Source organism: Pristiophorus japonicus, chromosome 11, assembly GCF_044704955.1.
Source record: "Pristiophorus japonicus isolate sPriJap1 chromosome 11, sPriJap1.hap1, whole genome shotgun sequence".
Taxonomy (NCBI): Eukaryota; Metazoa; Chordata; class Chondrichthyes; family Pristiophoridae; genus Pristiophorus; species Pristiophorus japonicus.
In genome coordinates this window covers 62,715,409-62,737,037 of record NC_091987.1, presented here as the reverse complement: position 1 = coordinate 62,737,037, position 21,629 = coordinate 62,715,409, and the positions used below count along the sequence as shown (strand labels likewise).

General features: G+C 43.7%; 2 protein-coding genes across 2 annotated transcripts in view; one reads left to right on the top strand and one right to left on the bottom strand.

The window, feature by feature from the left end:
• The window catches only part of kdm6a (lysine (K)-specific demethylase 6A), a 424,338-nt gene extending 405,046 nt beyond the window's left edge, over positions 1 to 19,292 (bottom strand). The window contains exons 1-2 of the mRNA XM_070893443.1: positions 19,255 to 19,292; positions 17,656 to 17,816 (exon numbers count right to left, since the gene is read on the bottom strand). The gene's annotated coding sequence lies outside the window, so the exon portion shown is untranslated. The remainder of the gene's footprint in view (positions 1 to 17,655; positions 17,817 to 19,254) is intronic.
• A 43-nt stretch (positions 19,293 to 19,335) lies between these two features.
• Positions 19,336 to 21,629, top strand: part of fundc1 (FUN14 domain containing 1) — a 34,570-nt gene continuing 32,276 nt past the window's right edge. Inside the window, exon 1 of the mRNA XM_070893442.1 lies at positions 19,336 to 19,404. Within this exon, the coding sequence (XP_070749543.1) occupies positions 19,389 to 19,404 (16 nt within the window). The 5' untranslated portion in view covers positions 19,336 to 19,388. The remainder of the gene's footprint in view (positions 19,405 to 21,629) is intronic.

Genomic DNA, 21,629 nt, shown 5'->3' with positions numbered 1-21,629 from the left:
TTTTGGTAAATGTAGGGAGAATTGGACTGAACTAAAGTTAGATTTTTTTCCAATGCAGAAATAGCTAGAAGTGTACAATAGCGTAATGCCAAGCTGCGTTCTAGTGGTATGCTTGAAATGCTTAACAGTCAAGAGCTTGTGTAGCTAATCCCATCTTTTTATAATAAAATATACAATCTGGGAGGAAGGCATTCCCACCCAATTCGTTTCTCCCCACAGTGTTCTTTAGGGCATGATCTCTCAGATCACTGGGCTGGAGTTTTGGTAAGCTATTTGACTGCAGTGGCTATCACGGATGCACCAAATCATGTGAAAAGATTCATTTGCTATTTTGCCACAGGCCAATTTTATATCATTCAAAACAGATGTTGAAGCAGAACATACAAAATCTGGATGCCCTGTACAATCCAGTGGTGAACTGCAAACCTATTATAGCACTCATTTATTTAGTGCCCTTAACTTAGTAAAACATCCCAAGGTGCTTCACAACAATTTTACAACATGTTAGATAATTATATTATAATTTATCTAGGAATGCTGTTTAATTCCATCTCCACTCCACTATCACTAAAATCTTTATCCATGCTTTTGTCATCTCTGAATTCTCCTGTTTCCTTCCTTATTGGCTTCCCATCCTCCACAAACTCAATTTGCTAAGCAAAATCCAACTGTTGTATCCACCTATCCTGCCCAGGTCCTGCTTGCGTATTGCCCCAAGTGCTTCCCCCTCCACCATGCATTTAATTATTAATTCTTGTATTTGTCTTCAAATCAATCCACAGCCTCACCCCACCCTATCTTGTAAACTCCTCCCAACAACAGCTTGTATTTATATAGCACCTTTAATGTATAAAATATCCCAAGTCACTTCACAGGAGTATTATAAGCCAAAAATATTTGACACAGCCATATGAGAAGAAATGAATGCAGATGCTCAAAAGCTTGATCAAAGAGGTATGTTTTAAGGAGTGTCTTAAAGGAGGAGAGGTTTAGGGAGGGAATTCCAGAGCTCAAAAGGGCAGGATTAGAGGAGTGCAGATATCTCCAGCCGGGTGGGATGGCTGGAGATAGGATAGGATGGGGCGAGGCCATCGAGGGATTTGAAAACAAGGATGAGAATTTTGAAATCGAAGTGTTGGACTTAGTCCGAGTTAGGATACAGGCAGCTGTGTTTTGGATGACCTCAAGTTTACGTAGGGTAGAACAGGGGAGGCCGGCCAGGAGTGTGTTAGATAGTCAAGTCTAGAGGTAACAAAGGCATAGATGAGGGTTTCAGCAGCAAATGAGGTGAGGCAAGGGCGGAATCCGGCAACGTTACGGAGGTGGAAATAGGCCGTCTTAGTTATGCCGCAGATATTTTGTCAGAAGTTCATTTTAGGGTCAAAGATGACACCAAGGTTGCGAACAGTGACATCACTCAGGTCCAGGTCAGTGATTGGAGCGTGGGTAGGTACTGCAGGAGCGGCGAGGTCGGGGCAAAGGAGTGGGGAGAGATTGTAGAGGAACTTGATCAGGACCCAGGGGCAGCACGGACCAGCCCAAACTGCGATGTGTGCGTGCACTAGGTCCGTGCAGCAGAGCTGGTCTCCAGTCATCTTGGTTAATCCTTGCTACTGGACTAAGACCTAGCTCTGTCAAGCCCGTGTGGTGGCTGATGTGCAACGGCCACAAGTTGTTAAAATCCAAACACAGGCATCTTCCACCCTTCAAGATTTAGTTCGAGACATTGAATTTTAGGTCCTTCATTGAAACACCTGTGAACTTCTTGACGTGAAGTCATCCTCGATTTGAGGGACTGCCTATGATGAGGATAGAATAAAAGGAAAAGGAGGTGGGGTAGCATTGCTGGTTAAAGAGGAGATTAATGCAATAGTTAGGAAGGACATGAGCTTAGATGATGTGGAATCTATATGGGTAGAGCTGCAGAACACCAAAGGGCAAAAAAACGTTAGTGGGAGTTGTGTATAGACCTCCAAACAGTAGTAGTGATGTTGGGGAGGGCATCAAACAGGAAATTAGGGGTGCATGCAATAAAGGTGCAGCAGTTATCATGGGTGACTTTAATATGCATATAGATTGGGTAACCAAACTGGAAGCAATACAGTGGAGAAGGATTTCCTGGAGTACATAAGGGATGGTTTTCTAGACCAATATGTCGAGGAACCAACTAGGGGGGAGGCCATCTTAGACTGGGTGTAATGAGAGAAGATTGATTAGCAATCTCGTTGTGCGAGGCCCCTTGGGGAAGAGTGACCATAATATGGTGGAATTCTACATTAGGATGGAGAATTAAACAGTTAATTCAGAGACCATGGTCCAGTACTTAAAGAAGGGTAACTTTGAAGGTATGAGGCGTGAATTGGCTAGGATAGATTGGCGAATGATACTTAAAGGATTGACAGTGGATGGGCAATGGCAGACATTTAGAGACGGCATGGATGAACTACAACAATTGTACATCCCTGTCTGGCGTAAAAATAAAAAAGGGAAGGTGGCTCAACCGTGGCTATCAAGGGAAATCAGGGATAGTATTAAAGCCAAGGAAGTGGCATACAAATTGGCCAGAAATAGCAGCGAACCCGGGGACTGGGAGAAATTTAGAACTCAGCAGAGGGTGGACAAAGGGTTTGATTAGGGCAGGGAAAATAGAGTACGAGAGGAAGCATGCAGGGAACATTAAAACGGACTGCAAAAGCTTCTATAGACATCGAAAGAGAAAAAGGTTAGTAAAGACAAATGTAGGTCCCCTGCAGTCAGAATCAGAAGTCGTCATAATGGGGAACAAAGAAATGGCAGACCAATTGAACAAGTACTTTGGTTCGGTATTCACGAAGGAGGACACAAACAACCTTCCGGATATAAAAGGGGTCAGAAGGTCTAATAAGAAGGAGGAACTGAGGGAAATCCTTATTAGTCGGGAAATTATGTTGGGGAAATTGATGGGATTGAAGGCCGATAAATCCCCAGGGCCTGATGGTCTGGCATCCCAGAGTACTTAAGTAGGTGGTCTTGGAAATAGCGGATGCATTGACAGTCATTTTCCAACATTCCATAGACTCTGGATCAGTTCCTATGGAGTGGAGGGTAGCCAATGTAACTCCACTTTTTAAAAAAGGAGGGAGAGCGAAAACAGGGAACTATAGACCAGTCAGCCTGACATCGGTAGTGGGTAAAATGATGGAATCAATTATTAAGGATGTCATCGCAGCGCATTTGGAAAGAGGTGACATGATAGGTCCAAGTCAGCATAGATTTGTGAAAGGGAAATCATGCTTGACAAATCTTCTGGAATTTTTTTGAGGATGTTTCCAGTAGAGTGGACAAGGGAGAACCAGTTGATGTGGTGTATTTGGACTTTCAGAAGGCTTTCGACAAGGTCCCACACAAGAGATTAATGTGCAAAGTTAAAGCACATGGGATTGGGGGTAGTGTGCTGACGTGGATTGAGAACTGGTTGGCAGACAGGAAGCAAAGAGTAGGAGTAAATGGGTACTTTTCGGGCAGTGACTAGTGGGGTACCGCAAGGTTCTGTGCTGGGGCCCCAGCTGTTTACATTGTACATTAATGATTTCGACAAGGGGATTAAATGTAGTATCTCCAAATTTGCGGATGATATTACGTTGGGTGGCAGTGTGAGCAGCGAGGAGGATGCTATGAGGCTGCAAAGTGACTTGGATAGGTTAGGTGAGTGGGCAAATGTATGGCAGATGAAGTACAATGTGGATAAATGTGAGGTTATCCACTTTGGTGGTAAAAACAGAGACCGACTATTATCTGGTGACAGATTAGGAAAAGGGGAGTTGCAACGAGACCTGGGTGTCATAGTACATCAGTCATTGAAGGTTGGCATGCAGGTACAACAGGTGGTTAAGAAAGCAAATGGCATGTTGGCCTTCATAGCGAGGGGATTTCAGTACAGGGGCAGGGAGGTGTTACTACAGTTGTACAGGGTCTTGGTGAGGCCACACCTGGAGTATTGTATACAGTTTTGGTCTCCTAACTTGAGGAAGGACACTCTTGCTATTGAGGGAGTGCAGCGAAGGTTCACCAGACTGATTCCTGGGATGGCAGGACTGACATATCAAGAAAGACTGGATCAACTTGGCTTGTATTCACGAGTTCAGAAGAATGAGAGGGGATCTCATAGAAACATTTAAAATTCTGACGGGTTTAGACAGGTTAGATGCAGGAAGAATGTTGCCAATGTTGGGGAAGTCCAGAACCAGGGGTCACAGTCTAAGGATAAGGGGTTAGCCATTTAGGACCGAGATGAGGAGAAACTTCTTCACCCAGAGAGTGGTGAACCTGTGGAATTCTCTACCACAGAAAGTTGTTGAGGCCAATTCACTAAATATATTCAAAAAGGAGTTAGATGTAGTCCTTACTATTAGGGGGATCAAGGGGTATGGCGAGAAAGCAGGAATGGGGTACTGAAGTTGCATGTTCAGCCATGAACTCATTGAATGGCCTACTCCTGCACCTATTTTCTATGTTTCTATGATTAGCCTCAGACATGTTAAGGAGAGGGATGGAGTCAGTGGCTAGGGAACAGCGTTTGTGGCGGGGACCAAAACAATGGCTTCGGTCTTCCCAATATTTAATTGAGAATATTTCTGCTCATCCAGATCGTATTAGATAGGTAAGAATGGAACCAGGTAAGTGCAGTCCTACCCAGCTGGACAACTGGAGAGGCGTTAGAGATGGATGGGGTGTTCAACTGTGTCAAAGGTTGCAGACAAGTCAAGAAGAATGAGGAGGGCTAGTTTACCTTTGTCACTGTCACCGTTCCAGCCTTATAGCCCCTCCACACACTGGTCCTCTGGCTTTTTGTGTATCCCACCTTCCCTTCATCTCGTCATTCTTGCAGAGCCTTCAGCTGCCACCATGGTTTGGCATATTACCCCCCATAAAGTGCCTTGGGATGTTTAAAGGTGCTATATTAAAGGTGCTATATTCATGCAAGTGGGATGTTTTACTATGTTAAAGGCGCTATATAAATGCAAGTTGCTGTTGCAGTGTAGTATTTGTATTCCTGGCATTATCTCTTGAAGGCACTGGTGCAATCTGAGAAACTATTACAGTATCTCATCCAAGTACTCAATTTTTGTGTGAATCTAAACATAATCAGTAATTGATTATGAGCATCACAAAATAGTCTTATCTTGATCTCATGCAATATCCAAACACATTTTCCAACAAGAGTCATTGTCTAGATATTTTAGAATGGAACAACTTGCATTTATAATCACACCTTCCAAATCCTCAGGATTTGTGAAATACAAAAATTCCACTATGATCTTAGGCAATCGAAAACGAGTCCAAGGTCAGCGTGGTCGCCTGTGAGTCAGAAGGTTGTAAGTTCAAGCTCTACTCCAAAGACTTGAGCATGTAATCCAGGCTGACACTTTGGTGGTGCTGCTCTGTCGGAAGTGACATCTTTCAGATGAGAAGTTAAACCAAGGCCCTGTCTGCCCACTCCAATGGATGTACAAGATCCAATGGATGTACAAGATCCCATGGCAATGCTCAAAGAAGAGTAGGGGATTCTCTAGTGTCCTGGCCAATATTTCTCCCTCAACTAATTTTACTAAATCATATCCAATCATTTATCTCATTGCTGTTTGTGGGACCTTGCTGTGTGCAAATTGCTGCTGTATCTCTATAATACAATAACTACAGTTTCCACATGTACGCTGACGACACCCAACTCTACCTCTCCACCACTTCTCTCGACCCCTACTTAGTATCTAAATTGTGAGATTGTTTGTCCGACATCCAGTTCTGGATAGAAACATAGAAAATAGGTGCAGGAGTAGGTCATTCGGCCCTTCGAGCCTGCACCACCATTCAATAAGATCATGGCTGATCATTCCTCAGTACCCCTTTCATGCTTTCTCTCCATACCCCTTGATTCCTTTAGCCGTAAAGGCCATATCTAACTCCCTCTTGAATATATCCAATCAACTGGCATCAACAACTCTCTGCGACAGAGAATTCCACAGGTTAACAACTCTGAGTGAAGAAGTTTCTCCTCATCTCAGTCCTAAATGGCCTGCCCCTTATCCTAAGATTGTGTCTCCTGGTTCTGGACTTCCCCCAACATCGGGAACGAACCTGTCCAGTCCCGTCAGAATCTTGTATGTTTCTATGAGATCCCCTCTCATCCTTCTAAACTCCAGTGTATAAAGGCCCAGTTGATCCAGTCTCTCCTCAAATGTCAGTCCAGCCATCCCTGGAATCAGTCTGGTGAACCTTCGTTGCACTCCCTCAATAGCAAGAACGTCCTTCCTCAGATTAGGAGACCAAAACTGAACACAATATTCCAGGTGGGGCCTCACCAAGGCCTTGTACAACTGCACTAAGACTTCCCTGCTCCTATACTCAAATCCCCTTGCTATGAAGACCAACATACCATATGCCTTCTTCACTGCCTGCTGTACCTGCATGCCAACTTTCAAGGACTGATGAACCATGACACCTAGGTCTAGCTGCACCTCCCCTTTTCCTAATCTGCCACCATTCAGATAATATTCTGCCTTTGTGTTTTTGCCCCCAAAGTGGATAACCTCACATTTATCCACATTATACTGCATCTGCTATGTATTTGCCCACTCGCCTAGCCTGTCCAAGTCACCCTGCAGCCTCTTAGCGTCCTCCTCAGCTCACACCGCCACCCAGTTTAGTGTCATCTGCAAACTTGGAGATATTACACTCAATTCCATCATCTAAATCATTAAAATATATTGTAAAGAGCTGTGGTCCCAGCACTGAGCCCTGTGGCACTCCAATCGTCACTGCCTGCCATTTTGAAAAGGACCTGTTTATCCCGACTCTCTGCTTCCTGTCTGCCAGCCAGTTCTCTATCCACGTCAGTATATTACCCCCAATACTATGTGCTTTGATTTTGCACACTAATCTCTTGTGTGGGACCTTGTCAAAAGCCTTTTGAAAGTCCAAATACACCACATCCACTGGTTTTCCCTTGTCCACTCTACTAGTTACATCCTCAAAAAATTCCAGAAAATTTGTCAAGCATGATTTCCCTTTCATAAATCCATGCTGACTTGGACCAATCCTATCACTGCTTTCCAAATGCGCTGCTATTTCATCCTTAATGATTGATTCCAACATTTTCCCCACTACTGATGTCAGGCTAACCAGTCTATAATTACCCGTTTTCTCTCCCTCCTTTTTTAAAAAGTGGTGTTACATTAGCAACCCTCCAGTCCATAGGAACTGATCCAGAGTCGATAGACTGTTGGAAAATGATCACCAATGCATCCACTATTTCTAGGGCCACTTCCTTAAGTACTTTGGGATGTAGACTATCAGGCCCTGGGGATTTATTGGCCTTCAATCCTGTCAGTTTCCCGAACATAATTTCCACCTAATAAGGATATCCTTCAGTTCCTCCTTCTCACTAGACCCTCGGTCCCCTAGTATATCCGGAAGGTTATTTGTGTCTTCCTTTGTGAAGACAGAACCAAAGTACTTGTTCAATTGGTCTGCCATTTCTTTGTTCCCCATTATAAAGTCACCTGAATCCAACTGCAAGTGACCTACATTTGTCTTCACTAATCTTTTTCTCTTCACATATCTATGGAAGCTTTTGCAGTCAGTTTTTATGTTTCTGGCAAGCTTCCTCTCGTACTCTATTTTCCCCCTCTGAATTAAACCCTTTGTCCTCCTTTGCTCAATTCTAAATTTCTCCCAGTCCTCAGGTTTGCTGCTTTTTCTGGCTAATTTGTATGCCTCTTCCTTGGATTTAACACTATCCTTAATTTCCCGGTTGAGCCACCTTCCCTGTTTTATTTTTACTCCAGACAGGGATGTACAATTGTTGAAGTTCGTCCATATGATCTTTAAGGTTTGCCATTGCCTATCCACCGTCAATCCTTTAAATATAATTTGCCAGTCTAATCTAGCCAATTCGCGCCTCATACCGTCAAAGTTACCTTTCCTTAAGTTCAGGACCCTAGTTTCTGAATTAACTTTGTCACTCTCCGTCTTAATAAAGAATTCTGCCATATTATGGTCACTCTTCCCCAAGGGGCCTCGCACAACAAGTCCCTTCTCATTATACATCACCCAGTCTAGGATGGCCAGCTCTCTGGTTGGTTCCTCGACATATTGGTCGAGAAAACCATCCCTAATACACTCCAGGAAATCCTCCTCCACCGCATTGCTACCAGTTAGGTTAGCCCAATCAATATGTAGATTAAAGTCGCCCATGATTACTGCTGTACCCCTTATTTCTTGTTTGATGCTATCCCCAACCTCACTACTACTATTTGGTGGCCTGTACACAACCCCCACTAGCGTTTTCGGCCCTTTGGTATTCCGTAGCTTCATCCATACCGATTCCACATCATCCAAGCTAATGTCTTTCCTTATAATTGCATTAATTTCCTCTTTAACCAGCAACGCCAGCCTGCCTCCTTTTCCTTTCTGTCTACCCTTCCTAAATGCTGAATACCCTTGGATGTTGAGTTCCCAGCCTTGGTCACCCTGGAGCCATGTCTGCGTGATGCCAATCACATCGTATCCGTTAACTGCTATCTGCGCAGTTAATTCGTTCACCTTATTCTGAATACTCCTCGCATTGAGGCACAGAGCCTTCAGGCTTGTCTTTTTAACACACTTTGACCCTTTAGAATTTTGCTGTAAAGTGGCCCTTTTTGTTTTTTGCCTTGGGTTTCTCTGCCCTCCACTTTTACTGTTCTCCTTTCTATCTTTTGCTTCTGTCTCCATTTTGTTTCCCTCTGTCTCCCTGCATAGGTTCCCATCCTCCTGCCATATTAGTTTAACTCCTCCCAAACAGCACTAGCAAACACTCCCCCGAGGACATTGGTTCCGGTCCTGCCCAGGTGCAGACCGTCCAGTTTGTACTGGTCCCACCTCCCCCAGAACCGGTTCCAATGCCCCAGGAATTTGAATCCCTCCCTTCTGCACCACTGCTCAAGCCATGTATCCTGCGATTCCTACTCTGACTAGCACGTGGCACTGGTAGCAATCCTGAGATTACTACTTTTGAGGTCCTACCTTTTAATGAGCAGAAATTTTCTCCAATTATACATTGGGAAGACCAAAGTCATTATCTTTGGTCCCCGCCACAAACTGCGTTCCCTAAGCACTGATTCCATCCCTCTCCCTAGCATCAATCTGAGGGTGAACAAGACTGTTCACAACCTAGGTGTCATATTTGACCCTGAAATGAGTTTCCAGCCACATAGCCGCGACATAACTTAAAACCGCTTTTTTCCACCTCCGTAACATTTGCCCACGTCCACCCCTGCCTCAGCTCTTCTGCTGCTGAAACCCTCATTCATGCCTTTGTTACCTCTAGACTTGACTTACAACTGACTCCTGACTGGCCTCCCACATTCTACACTACGTAGACTTGAGTTCATCCAAAACTCAGCAGCCCGCGTCCCAACTCTCACCAAGCCATGATCACCCATCACTCCTGTGATTTCAGACCTACCTTGGGTCTCGGTTAAACAACGCCTCGATTTCAAAATTCTCATCCTTGTTTATAAATCATTCCATAGCCTTGCCCCTCCCTATTTCTGTAATCTTTTTCAGCCTCACAACCCCACAAGATGTCTGCGCTCCTCAAATTCTGCCCTCTTGAACATCCCTCATTATAACTGCTCAACCATCGGTGGCCGTGCCTTCAGCTGTTTGAGTCCTAAGCTCTGGAACTCCCTGTCTAAACCTCTCTTTCCTCCTTTAAGACGCTCCTTAAAACCTACCTCTTTAACCAAACTTTTGGTAATCTGCCTTGATTTCTTCTTTTGTGGCTCGGTGTCAAATTTATCTGTTTTGTCTTGCAACACTGCTGTGAAGCGCCTTGGGACGTTTTACTATGTTAAAGGTGCTATATAAATAAAAGTTATTATTAAAAGTACTTCATTGGCTGTGATATGCTTTGGGATATCCTGAGGATATCAAAAGCACTTTATATATGCAAGTCCTTAACTTTTTGGTAATATCTAGGTGACTTGGAATACCTCACTGGCAAATGTCCACTGACAGAGCAGGACTTATGGAATACATGGAAATGGCATAAACCATGATTTTTTTGAATGCTGTAAGGTAAATGATATAATATGTATGCTGTGGTTTTTAATTTTGTAATACATTTACTAAAGCAGACATGTGTTTATGTGTTCCAGAGACACAGAAAACGGTCTATATTTGCCTCTTTTTATCTTTTCCCCCTTCGTGCTACGCAACCCTGCTCTTCCCATCAACATCACATCTCATTTATATAGCGCCTTTAATGTAGTAAAACACCCAATGGAACTTCATAAGAGCATTATCAGACACGATTTGACACAGTTTGGGCACAAAATGGTTGGCGGCGCAAGGCGCTAGAGGACCAAGGATCGTCAGAAACTGAGCCTCGGACCTCATCAACAAAATTCCGGTGAGCTGCAAACAGCAATCGGGTATCCCAATGCAGCTTGCCATGATGATAATGACCAGATAATCTGTTTCAGCGATGTTGACTGAGGGATAAATATTGGCTCATCATCATAGGCAGTCCCTCGAAATCGAGGGAGATTTGCTTCCACTCTAAAAGTGAGTTCTCAGGTGACTGAACAGTCCAATACGGGGGTCACAGGTGGGACAGACAGTCGTTGGAGGAAAGGGTGGGCGGGGCGTCTGGTTTGCCACACACTCCTTCCGCTGCCTGCGCTTGTTTTCTGCATGCTCTTGGTGACGAGACTCGAGATGCTCAGTGCCCCCCCCCCCCACCCCCACCCCCACCCCCCCTTGGCTAGGACACCAGGGATAACTCCCCTGCTCTTTGAAATAATGCCATATGATCTTTTACATCCACCTGACAGAGCAGACGGGGCCTTAGTTTAATGTCTCACCCGAAAGATGGCACCTCCGACACTGCAGCGCTCCCTCAGTAGCGCACTAGAGTGTCAGCCTTGAATTTTATACTCAGGTCACTGGAGTGGAACTTCTGACTCAGACAAAGTGAGCCACGGCTGACCCTTACATTTGTTCTGGAGCCAGGAGGAGCAGTGGAACTCAGACCCCCCACCCCGCAAATTCCACTCCCCATTCTGTGCACGAAAAAAGGGCACAGCAGAGTCCAATATCACCTCCTCGGTCTTGACTCCCTACCTGCAATGCTACAGGAAATCAACTAATAATATTGTTAAATTCAGTACATAAATTTTTTTGTTTATGATTATGCTTTATTCTAGGTTTTCCTTTGCACATTGCTGGCTCTTGTTATCTATCAGCCTATTCTAGGCCAGTGTTGTTCCTTGCTTCCCTGGGCCTCAGCCCCTTCTCCACCACTTCTGTGTTGTGGCCTGCCTCCAAGTCCAATTCCATCCCCCCCCGCCCCCAAGCTCCTCAAGTGTGGTGCTGGCCCATTGTTAGTTGGCATTGCTCCCTGCTCCCATCAATCATTCTCTCTTGTCCACCTTACTCTGTCTAATAGTCAGTCTGACAATCAGGCTGCTTATGAAGCCTGCCTGCCTGTTCCTAAAGTGCACCGTTGACCCAGACTTCTATTCTCTACTGCTAACCGTCTTTTTAAACCCCTCTCCTCCACCCCCACTTCCGACAAATGTGAGGAGCTTTTGGACTTATTTGTCTTATTTCCCACCTGAAAGAAGAAAGAAAGAAAGACTTGCATTTATATCAAAATATTTATATGGCCTAGCCCTGAACCCGCATCTTTCTCCAGTTTCTCTCGGATCTCCCCCTCATGACCTCTCTGCTCATCTTGTCCATCAGACCCACTTCCAGCTCCCTCAACCCTATTCCCACCAAACTGCTAACCACCCACCTTCCTTTTCTGGCTCTCATGTTAGCTGACATTGTTAACGGTTATCAGTCCTCAGATACTATCCTCCTCTCCCTCAGATCTACCATCATCACCCATCTCCTCAAATAACCAACCTTTGATCCTACCGTACTGGAAATCTACCGCCCCATTCCAACCTGCCTTTCCTCTGCAAAATCCTTGACTGTGTTATCACTTCCCAAATCTGTGCCCATCTTTTGCAGAATTCCATGTTGGAATACCTCCAATCAGGTTTCTGCCCTGCCACAGTACCGAAGCAGCTCTCATCAGAGTCACAAATTACATCTTTTGTGACTGTGACAAAGATAAATTACCCCTCCTCGTCCTTCTTGGGGGGAGGGTTCAAGTAAGCGAAAATTTAAAAAGTCAAAGAGCAAGGAGAAGGTAATAGAGCAGGGTAGCACTGGGGGAAATAATAACGTGACAAGAAAGGACGAATGTATAAACATGAGTATCAGAAAGTGGGGTCAAAGCAGGGAAAAATGGTAAAAAAAAACAAAATTAAAAGCTCTTTATCTGAATTCAAGCAGCATTCATAACAAAATAGATGAGTTGACGGCACAAATAGATATAAATGGGTAAGATCTGATAGCCATCACAGAGACATGGTTGTAAGTTGACCAAGGCTGGGAACTGAATATTCAGGGGTAGACAGAAAGGAAAAGGAGGTGGGATAGCAATGTTAATAAAGGATGAGATCAATGCAGTAGTGAGAAATGATATTGGCTCAGAAAATCAAGATGTAGAATCAGTTTGGGTGGAGATAAGAAATAATAAGGGGCAGAAGTCACTGAGGGGCGTAGTCTTTAGGTCCCCTAACAGTGGCTACACTGTTGGACGGAGTATAAATCAAGAAATAATGGAAGCTTGTAAAAAAGGAACGGCAATAATCATGGGCAATTTTAAGCTTCATATTGATTGGACAAATCAAATTGGCCAAGGTAGCCTTGAGGAAGAGTTCATAGAGTGTATCCGGGATAGTTTCCTTGAACGATCTGTTGCGGAACCAACCAGGAAGCAGGATATCTTAGATCTGGTACTGTGTGATGAGACAGGATTAATAAATTATCTAGTAAAGGATCCTCTCGGAAAGAATGAAAATAGCATGGTTTAATTTCAAATTCAGTTGGAGGGTGAGAAAGTTGGATCTCAAACCAGTGTCCCAAGCTTAAATAAAGGAGACTACAAAGGTATGAGGGCAGAGTTGGCTAAAGTGGACTGGGAAAATAGATTAAAGTGTAAGACAGTTGATGAGCAGTGGCGCACATTTAAGGGGATATTTCATAACTCTCAACAAAAATATATTCCAGTGAGAAGACTTTAAGAGAAGGGAGAACCATCCGTGGCTAACTAAGGAAATAAAGGATGGTATCAAACTGAAAACAATAGCATACAAATATGGTCAAGATTAGTGGGAGGCCAGAGCATTGGGAAACTTAAAAAAAACAGTAAAGGACGACTAAAAAAATAATAGAGCGGGAAGATAGATTATGAAAGTAAACTAGCAAAAAATATAAAAACAGATAGTAAGAGTTTTTACAGATATATAAAAAGGAAGAGAGTGGCTAAAGTAAATGTTGGTCCCTTAGAGGATGAAACTGGGGAATTAAAACAGGGAAATGGCAGCAACTTTGAACAACTACTTTATATCGGTCTTCACAGGAGAAGACACTAAAAACATCCCAATAATGGATAATCAAGGGGCTATAGGGAGGGAGGAACTTGAAACAATCACTATCACTAAAGAAAAAGTACTCAGTAAAATAATGGGATTAAAGATGGACAAGTCTCCTGGACCTGATGGTCACATCCTAGGGTCTTAAAAGAAGTGGCTGCAGAGATAGTGGATGCATTGGTTGTAATCTACCAAAATTCCTGAGATTCTGGGGAAGTCTTAGCAGATTGGAAAACCGTAAATGTAACGCCCCTATTTTAAAAAAGGAGGCAGACAGAAAGCAGGAAACTATAGCCAAACATGGGCAGCGGAAACACTACAAGGACACACTCAAAGCCTCCCTGATAAAGTGCGACATCCCCACTGACACCTGGGAGTTCCTGGCCCAAGACCGCTCTAAGTGGAGGAAGTGCATCCGTGAGGGCGCTGAGCACCTCAAGTCTCAACGCCGAGAGCATGCAGAAATCAAGCGCAGGCAGTGGAAAGAGCGTGCGGAAAACCAATCCCACCCACCCCTTCCCTCAACGACTATCTGTCTCACCTGTGACAGAGTCTGTGGCTCTCGTATTGGACTGTTCAGCCATCAAAGAACTCACTTCAAGAGTGGAAGCAAGTCTTCCTCGATTCCGAGGGACTGCCTATGATGATGATGATGTTGTCTTACAATACTTCTGTGAAGCGCTTTGAGACGTTTTACTATTTAAAGATACTATATAAATACAAGTTGTTGTTTGGTGGTCCACTCTGAGCTAAGGCTTCCCAATTTTCATTGTCCAGAGCAGGAAAAAAAAACAGTACAATCAGTGCTCATACTCGGTAATCTATCTGTATATATTTTTAATTGATGTCCTATCAACATTGCTTATGGACTTTTTAATGTTAATTGTGTTCCCATCCCAGTTACATTTGTAATTGCCTGTGATGCCTGTAGGTAGCACACTACTTTTTCGAGAATAATACATAATTTAATAAAGTAAATCATGAAATGCAGTGTGAAAGTTGTATTTGGGTGTCGAGGGGATTGAAAACTACCAGAAATAGGCCTTGTGTGTACTCAGCACCAGGGTTTCACAGATGATCTTTTCGGGATCAATCTGCACTGCTGTCATTGGTGACTCTCAATAACAGCACAGCACACGCTCATTAGAGGTTCTAAAATTATGTTGATAATGGTGGAGCTTCCCTAATCTTTATTTTGTGTGGTTTGGACCAGAGAAGCAATGTCTTCGCTCTTGGCAAATAAGAACCTAACAGATTTGGAACCTCACTTTCTGGTCTTCAAGAGTGAGTGTTCTTAAAAGAATATTGTATTGTTTTGGCCTTTTAGGGTTTTTTTGTTACATTTAGGTTTTGCATCATTTTGTTTTTAAATTTTTTTGTTGCATCTTTGATTTTTGTTCCTTGTTTCATTTTTTACCTACCATTACAGTGAACTTAACTCTCTAAGCATTCATCTTCTCCTCGGGGAGCTTGAGGAAGAGTTGTAGAAGAATAATCAGAGGGCATATGAGGTGTTTTTCACAAACCTGTCCTTACCCAAGATTGTGAATTCATAGTCCCTGCCAGAGCTGCTTAGCATGGCAGAGATATGCCTTCACTATTCAATTGCAGATTGAGAGGTATGGTAATTTTTTAGCAATAAAGTCTGCATTCTGTAGATGGTTCCTGATATAAATTGCCAGGAAACATTAAAACGAATATGCAACAACTGGAGAGTAAGACTAATTCAGGCTCCTTTCTTCGACAATGAACTGCCTTCTTAACATCGCTCATGGAGATGGAAGATTCTGTTTAAATTCCAAGCAAAAGGATTCTACTCAATTGGCATAGTGCCTCTCTGTGTATTAGCATTATATAATGTTTTTGAGGATAACATTAAGTTCTCATTCTGGTCTTACTTGGCTATGGTCCTTTTTAGCCAACAGCCAGTATGAGACCTGCTCCCAAACCTCTGCTAATGTCACTTTTGAACCAAGAGCAGTCAAGCCATAACTATCCTGATTTTCCATCTCACCCCAATCTTTTGCTTGGGAGCTTTCCCACAAGATCATGGCTGAGATTAATTAATAAAATCGTATCTCCCATTACTGCGATGTCACTTATTGGTACTCCAAAATGCTGCACTACTATGGCTAAGCCAGACTAGATGGATTTAAAAGTATACTTAAAAGGTGTGCTAATCCAGATCTATGCTGGATTTCACTAATTTTGTTAAAATCTAAAATAGAATGAAAGACTTGCATTTATGCACCACCTTTCATGACCTCAAGATGTCACAAGGCACTTTACAACCAATGAAGTACTTCTGAAGTGTATTCACAGTTGTAATATAGGAAACATGGTAGCCAATTTGCACATAGCAAGCGCCCACAAACAGTAATGAAATAAAGATCAGATCATCTATTTTTTAGGTGTTGGTTGAAGGATAAATGTTGGCCAAGACACCGGAAGACCACCTCTGCTTTTAGGATCTTTTATGTCCATCTGAATGGGCAAACGGGACCTCGGTTTAATGCCTCATCCGAAAGGTGGCACCTCCAACAGTGCAGCACTCCCTCAGCACTGCACTGAATTGTCAGTTTAAATTATGTAGTCAAGTCTCTGGACTGGGATTCAGAGTGAGAGCGCTCAGAGATATATTATCTGAATTACAGCCACCTAACCTCTTAAATTTCCTTTAATCCATGTGTGAATTGGACTTTAAATTATTAAAACAGAAAATGCTAGGGACACTCAACAGGTTAGGCAGCAACTGTGGAGAGAAAAACAGGTCAGTGACCTTTCCATCACAATTGTAAAAGCGCTCTACTCAGAACTCCTACAAAGCAAGCGAGTCCCAGGTGGACAGAGGAAACATTTCAAGGACACCCTCAAAGCCTCCTTGATAAAGTGCAACATCTCCACCGGAACCTGGGAATCCCTGGCCCAGGACTGCCCAAAGTGGAGGAAGAGCATTCGGGGGGGGGGGGGGGGGGGGGGCGGGTGCTGAGCACCTCGAGTCTCGTCACCAAGAGCTTGCAGAAATCAAGCGCAGAAAGCGGAAGGAGCTTGCGGCAAGCCAGGCTCCCTATCTACCCTTTCTTTCAACCACTGTCTGCCCCACCTGTGATAGAGACTGTAATTCCCGCATTGGTCTGTACAACCACCTAAGAACTCACTTTGAATGGAAGCAAGTCTTCCTCGATTTCGAGGAACTGCCTATGTTGATGATAACAATTGTTATTAACAGCTAATTAATTAAAGGTATCCTTGGATCTGCAGGCACTGTAGTGTTAAACTAATTTAAACTCTAAACTATGAGTTTATCTTTTTCTTAGACATGATATTGTAATCTAATCTTAAAACAATTGAGCATCTGTGCCCATTGTTGTTGCTTTGATCACAACTGATTGCAGCCCTATTTTCAAAGAATTTAAGGGCTTAAAACCAGAAAATCTTTTGATGTTCTTCCATTGTATTCAATCAGGGTCAATTGTTAGAACATAAGAATTAGGAACAGGAGTAGGCCATCTAGCCTTTCGAGCCCGCTCCGCCATTCAACAAGATCATGGCTGATCTGGCCGTGGACTCAGCTCCACTTACCTGCCCGCTCCCCGTAACCCTTAATTCCCTTATTGGTTAAAAATCTATCTATCTGTGATTTGAATACATTCAATGAGCTAGCCTCAACTGCTTCCTTGGGCAGAGAATTCCACAGATTCACAACCCTCTGGGAGAAGAAATTCCTTCTCAACTCTGTTTTAAATTGGCTCCCCCGTATTTTGAGGCTGTGCCCCCTAGTTCTAGTCTCCCCGACCAGTGGAAACAACCTCTCTGCCTCTATCTTGTCTATCCCTTTCATTATTTTAAATGTTTCTATAAGATCACCCCTCATCCTTCTGAACTCCAACGAGTAAAGACCCAGTCTACTCAATCTATCATCATAAGGTAACCCCCTCATCTCCGAAATCAGCCTAGTGAATCGTCTCTATACCCCCTCCAAGGCTAGTATAACCTTCCTTAAGTAAGGTGACCAAAACTGCACGCAGTACTCCAGGTGCGGCCTCACCAGTACCCTGTACAGTTGCAGCAGGACCTCCATGCTTTTGTATTCCATCCCTCTTGCAATGAAGGCCAACATTCCATTCGCCTTCCTGATTACCTGCTGCACGTGCAAACTAACGTTTTGGGATTCATGCACAAGGATCCCCAGGTCCCTCTGCACCGCAGCATGTTGTAATTTCTCTCCATTCAAATAATATTCCCTTTTACTGTTTTTTTTTCCAAGGTGGATGACTTCACATTTTCCGACATTGATTAATTCTGTAAGGAAGAAAGCAAAAAATGCAGATTTCATTTCATAAGGCATGCAGACTGTCAACAGAAATTATCAATCCATTCGAGTGAGAAAACAGTTTTTGAAAAGACCAAATTAAAACAGCCAACTGGAATTTCCATGAAAGTTCGCTCAATCTCCCACCATAATTTAGGTGGAAGATTGTAGAGAAAGGAAAAAAAAACGTAAAAATTGAGTACTTGTTCTTAGAACAGGAGTTAAAACATTAACTGGAAAATTATGATTTTCAAAAATATATTTTTGAAGAGCATCTGTGGCAAAGATCGTTCCTTATGCAGCAAATGTGTGATCTTATTCATAAAAGTCTTTGGTGGCCCCCGCATATTGGTGTATCAATTGGCAATGTTATTAAGTAGTAGCAGAGAGTAAAAACTGCAGTGACGAAACATTTAATGTGCAAAATGCTCCCAAGCTGCTAGCAGCAGTGCTTAGAAGTTTCATGCCTCATTCCAGGAGACTCCCGGCCAATCTGGAAGGTTTGGCAACCCTATATATACACTAGAGTTAATGACTGAAGCCGAGATCACGTGAACATTTAAGAATACAATAGGTATTTCTTTTTGAGAATGAAGAAATGTGTCTCATTTCAGATGAATCAGGTTTTTTAAGTTCATCCATTTCTTGTCAACTTGTCCACGATTCCTGAGCAACTGCAGTTGCTGTTCTGCTGACAAGAAGGGCAAGACGCACCTCCCCGCCTGGGTACATAAGCTTCAGGGAAGGTCGTTATTCCTTTACATATAACAACTTGTATTTAAATAGCACCTTTAATGTAGTAAAACATCCCAAGGTGCTTCACAGGAGCATTAACAAGCAATATTTGACACCGAGCAACGCAAGGAGGTATTCGGATAGATGACCAAAAGCTTGGTCTCCGAAGGTAGGTTTAAGGGGCGTCTTCAAGGAGAAGAGAGGGGTTTGGGTTGGAAATTCTAGAGCTTAGGGCCTAGGCAGCTGAAGGCCCGGCTGCCAATGGTTGAGTGATTAACATCAGTGATTCACAAGAGGCCAGAATTGGATGAGTGCATAGATATCAAGGTAAAGGGCACTTGAAAAATGTTTGGAGTGCCCCCTTTAATGAGGGGGCACTTGATTTAATTGGTTAATTTGTTTGCAACCAAAAGAGTTGTAGGGCTGGATGAGGTAACCGAGACAGACCATGGAGGGATTTTTAAATTAAGGCTGTGCCGGACCGGGAACCAACGGCGTGCTATGGATGAACGGGTGGCAGAGTTTTAGATGAGCTTAAGTTTAAGTAGGGTGGGACTCCACCTGGCGTATCACATAAACTCTCCAGCACCAGGCCTAAAAGTAGCTCCATTGAAAACACGGAGTTCAATAATCACAATTTATAGGGATATTCCAGCAGAAATGTACATTTTTCACATTTCCGAGCAAACGCACCAGTGGCGCCTTGCCTGTACAGCACGTCTCAGGCCTCATCACCATGGCGCCCGGCCTGTCATTCTGACCCCACACAGGATGTGTTTCCGGGTTAAGAGCTGGCGATATTTATCAACGCTAAGACCAGCTGCAGTATGGCGGAGCGTGGAGGTAAGGTGACATGGAAGCGGCGAGCTGCTCAATTCGGTTTAATGATCTCTATTTATGCGTAAAGGTGCTTGTGCGGAGTCGCTGGGTACGGTCCGATTGAGTGTGGAGAAGGTGCGGAATCGCAACTGTATCCTACCGGACTCGTTTGTTGTGATGATTGGAGGAACATGTCTGCTTTCTATCTGATCCTTGCCATTAAAGTAGCTGCGTATTTTAATTTTAGTAACGCATTAAACATGCTTTTCAGTGCTTTCTAAAGACATTTCCATTGAGCTTATGGTACATCTCGGGTCCCTCACTCACATAATTGCCATGAAAAGAAGTTTAAAAACAAGTCATATCACTACTGGTAGACAAGGTGTCAAAACTACATCAGGTAGTTTCTGATGTAAAACAGGATTTAAGATGTATTACAGAAATGAGCAGCAATTTATTGATGTGCAATCTTCACAATTGAAGGTGTCCCAGTATAAAATCTCCAGTGGTTTGAGTCTCGCGATTGGATAGGTGGAGAATACTGCACAGAAAGTTGTCGATTGAATGTGGTGTTTGGAAAGGGAAGGAAGGAGGCCACATGATCAGCTTGTGTTCCCACTTGCCATCCCACTTGTTCTTTCTCCTCTTGGGGCTCAATTTTCCCGGGTCATTTGCACCGTTTTTTTGGCGTGTGCCGTTTTTTCTGGTGTATTTATTTTTTTCAAAGTTTCCCCCTGCAATCTGTGCCGGTGCATCTGAATTAGTTACGATTTTTCGAGGTGAGGTTGTTTTGACGTATGACTGCGCCGGTTTTCATAATTTTTCGCAGTTTGGCCAAAAATCTTTCCTCCTAGGCCACCCCCGAAAAACCTTCTGGTGAGTTAGCAGAAAGCAGCGCACATTGATAAATCGGCGCTGCAAGACGCCATTGTTTTTAATCGAAGATTTTGGAGGGAGTCAAGAACACACTTAAAAATCAATAATAAAGTTCAACTTTTTTTAACCTGTCAACGTAGTTAATGGAAGTTTTTTGGATTTTAGAAGTTTTCATTGTTTTTCTTACTCACACGCCACCACCGAATATTTTCAAGCAGGGCTGGAGGGTCGTAGCTCTAGCTGGCAGAATCGGCCCAGACACGGGCTTGGGGCTCGGCTGGAAAACAATCCCGGGGGAGGGAGAGAGGGAGGTGCCGACTGATCGGAAGACTTATGCACACTGAGCCCGGGGAGCAAGGTGCCGATCGGAAGGGTGGGGTGGGGGGAGAGAAGTCACGACTGCAATTAGTTGAGGGGGTGGGGGGGAGGAGAAGTTTTAATAATTGAACAAATAATGGAAATGATTCAGTTTTAATGTAAAATATATTTTATTCAAAAGTTTAACAAACAGTTTGTACTTGTTAACTTTAATAAAATTATTCTTGTACCAAACTTTAAAGTTTTCAGTTATGATTACTTACAAACTTTAAGATCGCTTACTAATAAATGTGGAAATTTACATAACTTACAAAAATTTTTTTATTTGAGAACAACAGTTACAACAGTAATAATAACAGCAGCAGCAAAGAAAGGCTGTATCTGTCTCTCCTCCAGCTCATTCTAAGACTGCTTGCCGCGCTTGGTCTTGGTGACTCCACCACCCCTGCCCGCAGGCGGTGGTGCAGTGTTTCTGGGGTTGGTACCAACCTTATTCTTTCTAAGATCTCGGGTGGTGCGCACCTGTGCGGGGGGGAGGAGGGGGCTGCAGGCGGCAATTTGGAGGGCCCAGCTTGGGGCTCTTCAGAGGCTGATGTGGGGATTGGAGTGGGAGTGGCAGTTGATTCTGTCAATGGGCGGGGGGGGGGTCTGGGCGTATTCCCTTATTGCAGCAACTAATTCCAACATGCTGTCCCTCATGTACCCTGACAGTATCTCAGCGACCTGCAACATTCCCTCCCTGATGTTCAGTGATAGTATTTGCACCATCTGACATTCCCTCCCTGGGTTCACTGACAGCGCATCACCTACCTGTGACATTCCCTCCCTCATGGTCACTGACATCATTCCCATTTCTCGTGATATTGCTGTTTCTTCTTCACTACCTCGTCACCCACCCCACTGATGGTGTCCAGGAGTGATCGCGTAAGGTCAGTGCTCTCTGCACTCATTGCCATCATCTGAAGCACATCTGTTAGATCCTGCACCTCAGGAAAGCATGCTCCAGCTCTCCTTCCCTTCCTGCCCACGGGTGTGGCTCGCACCCCACCACTGGG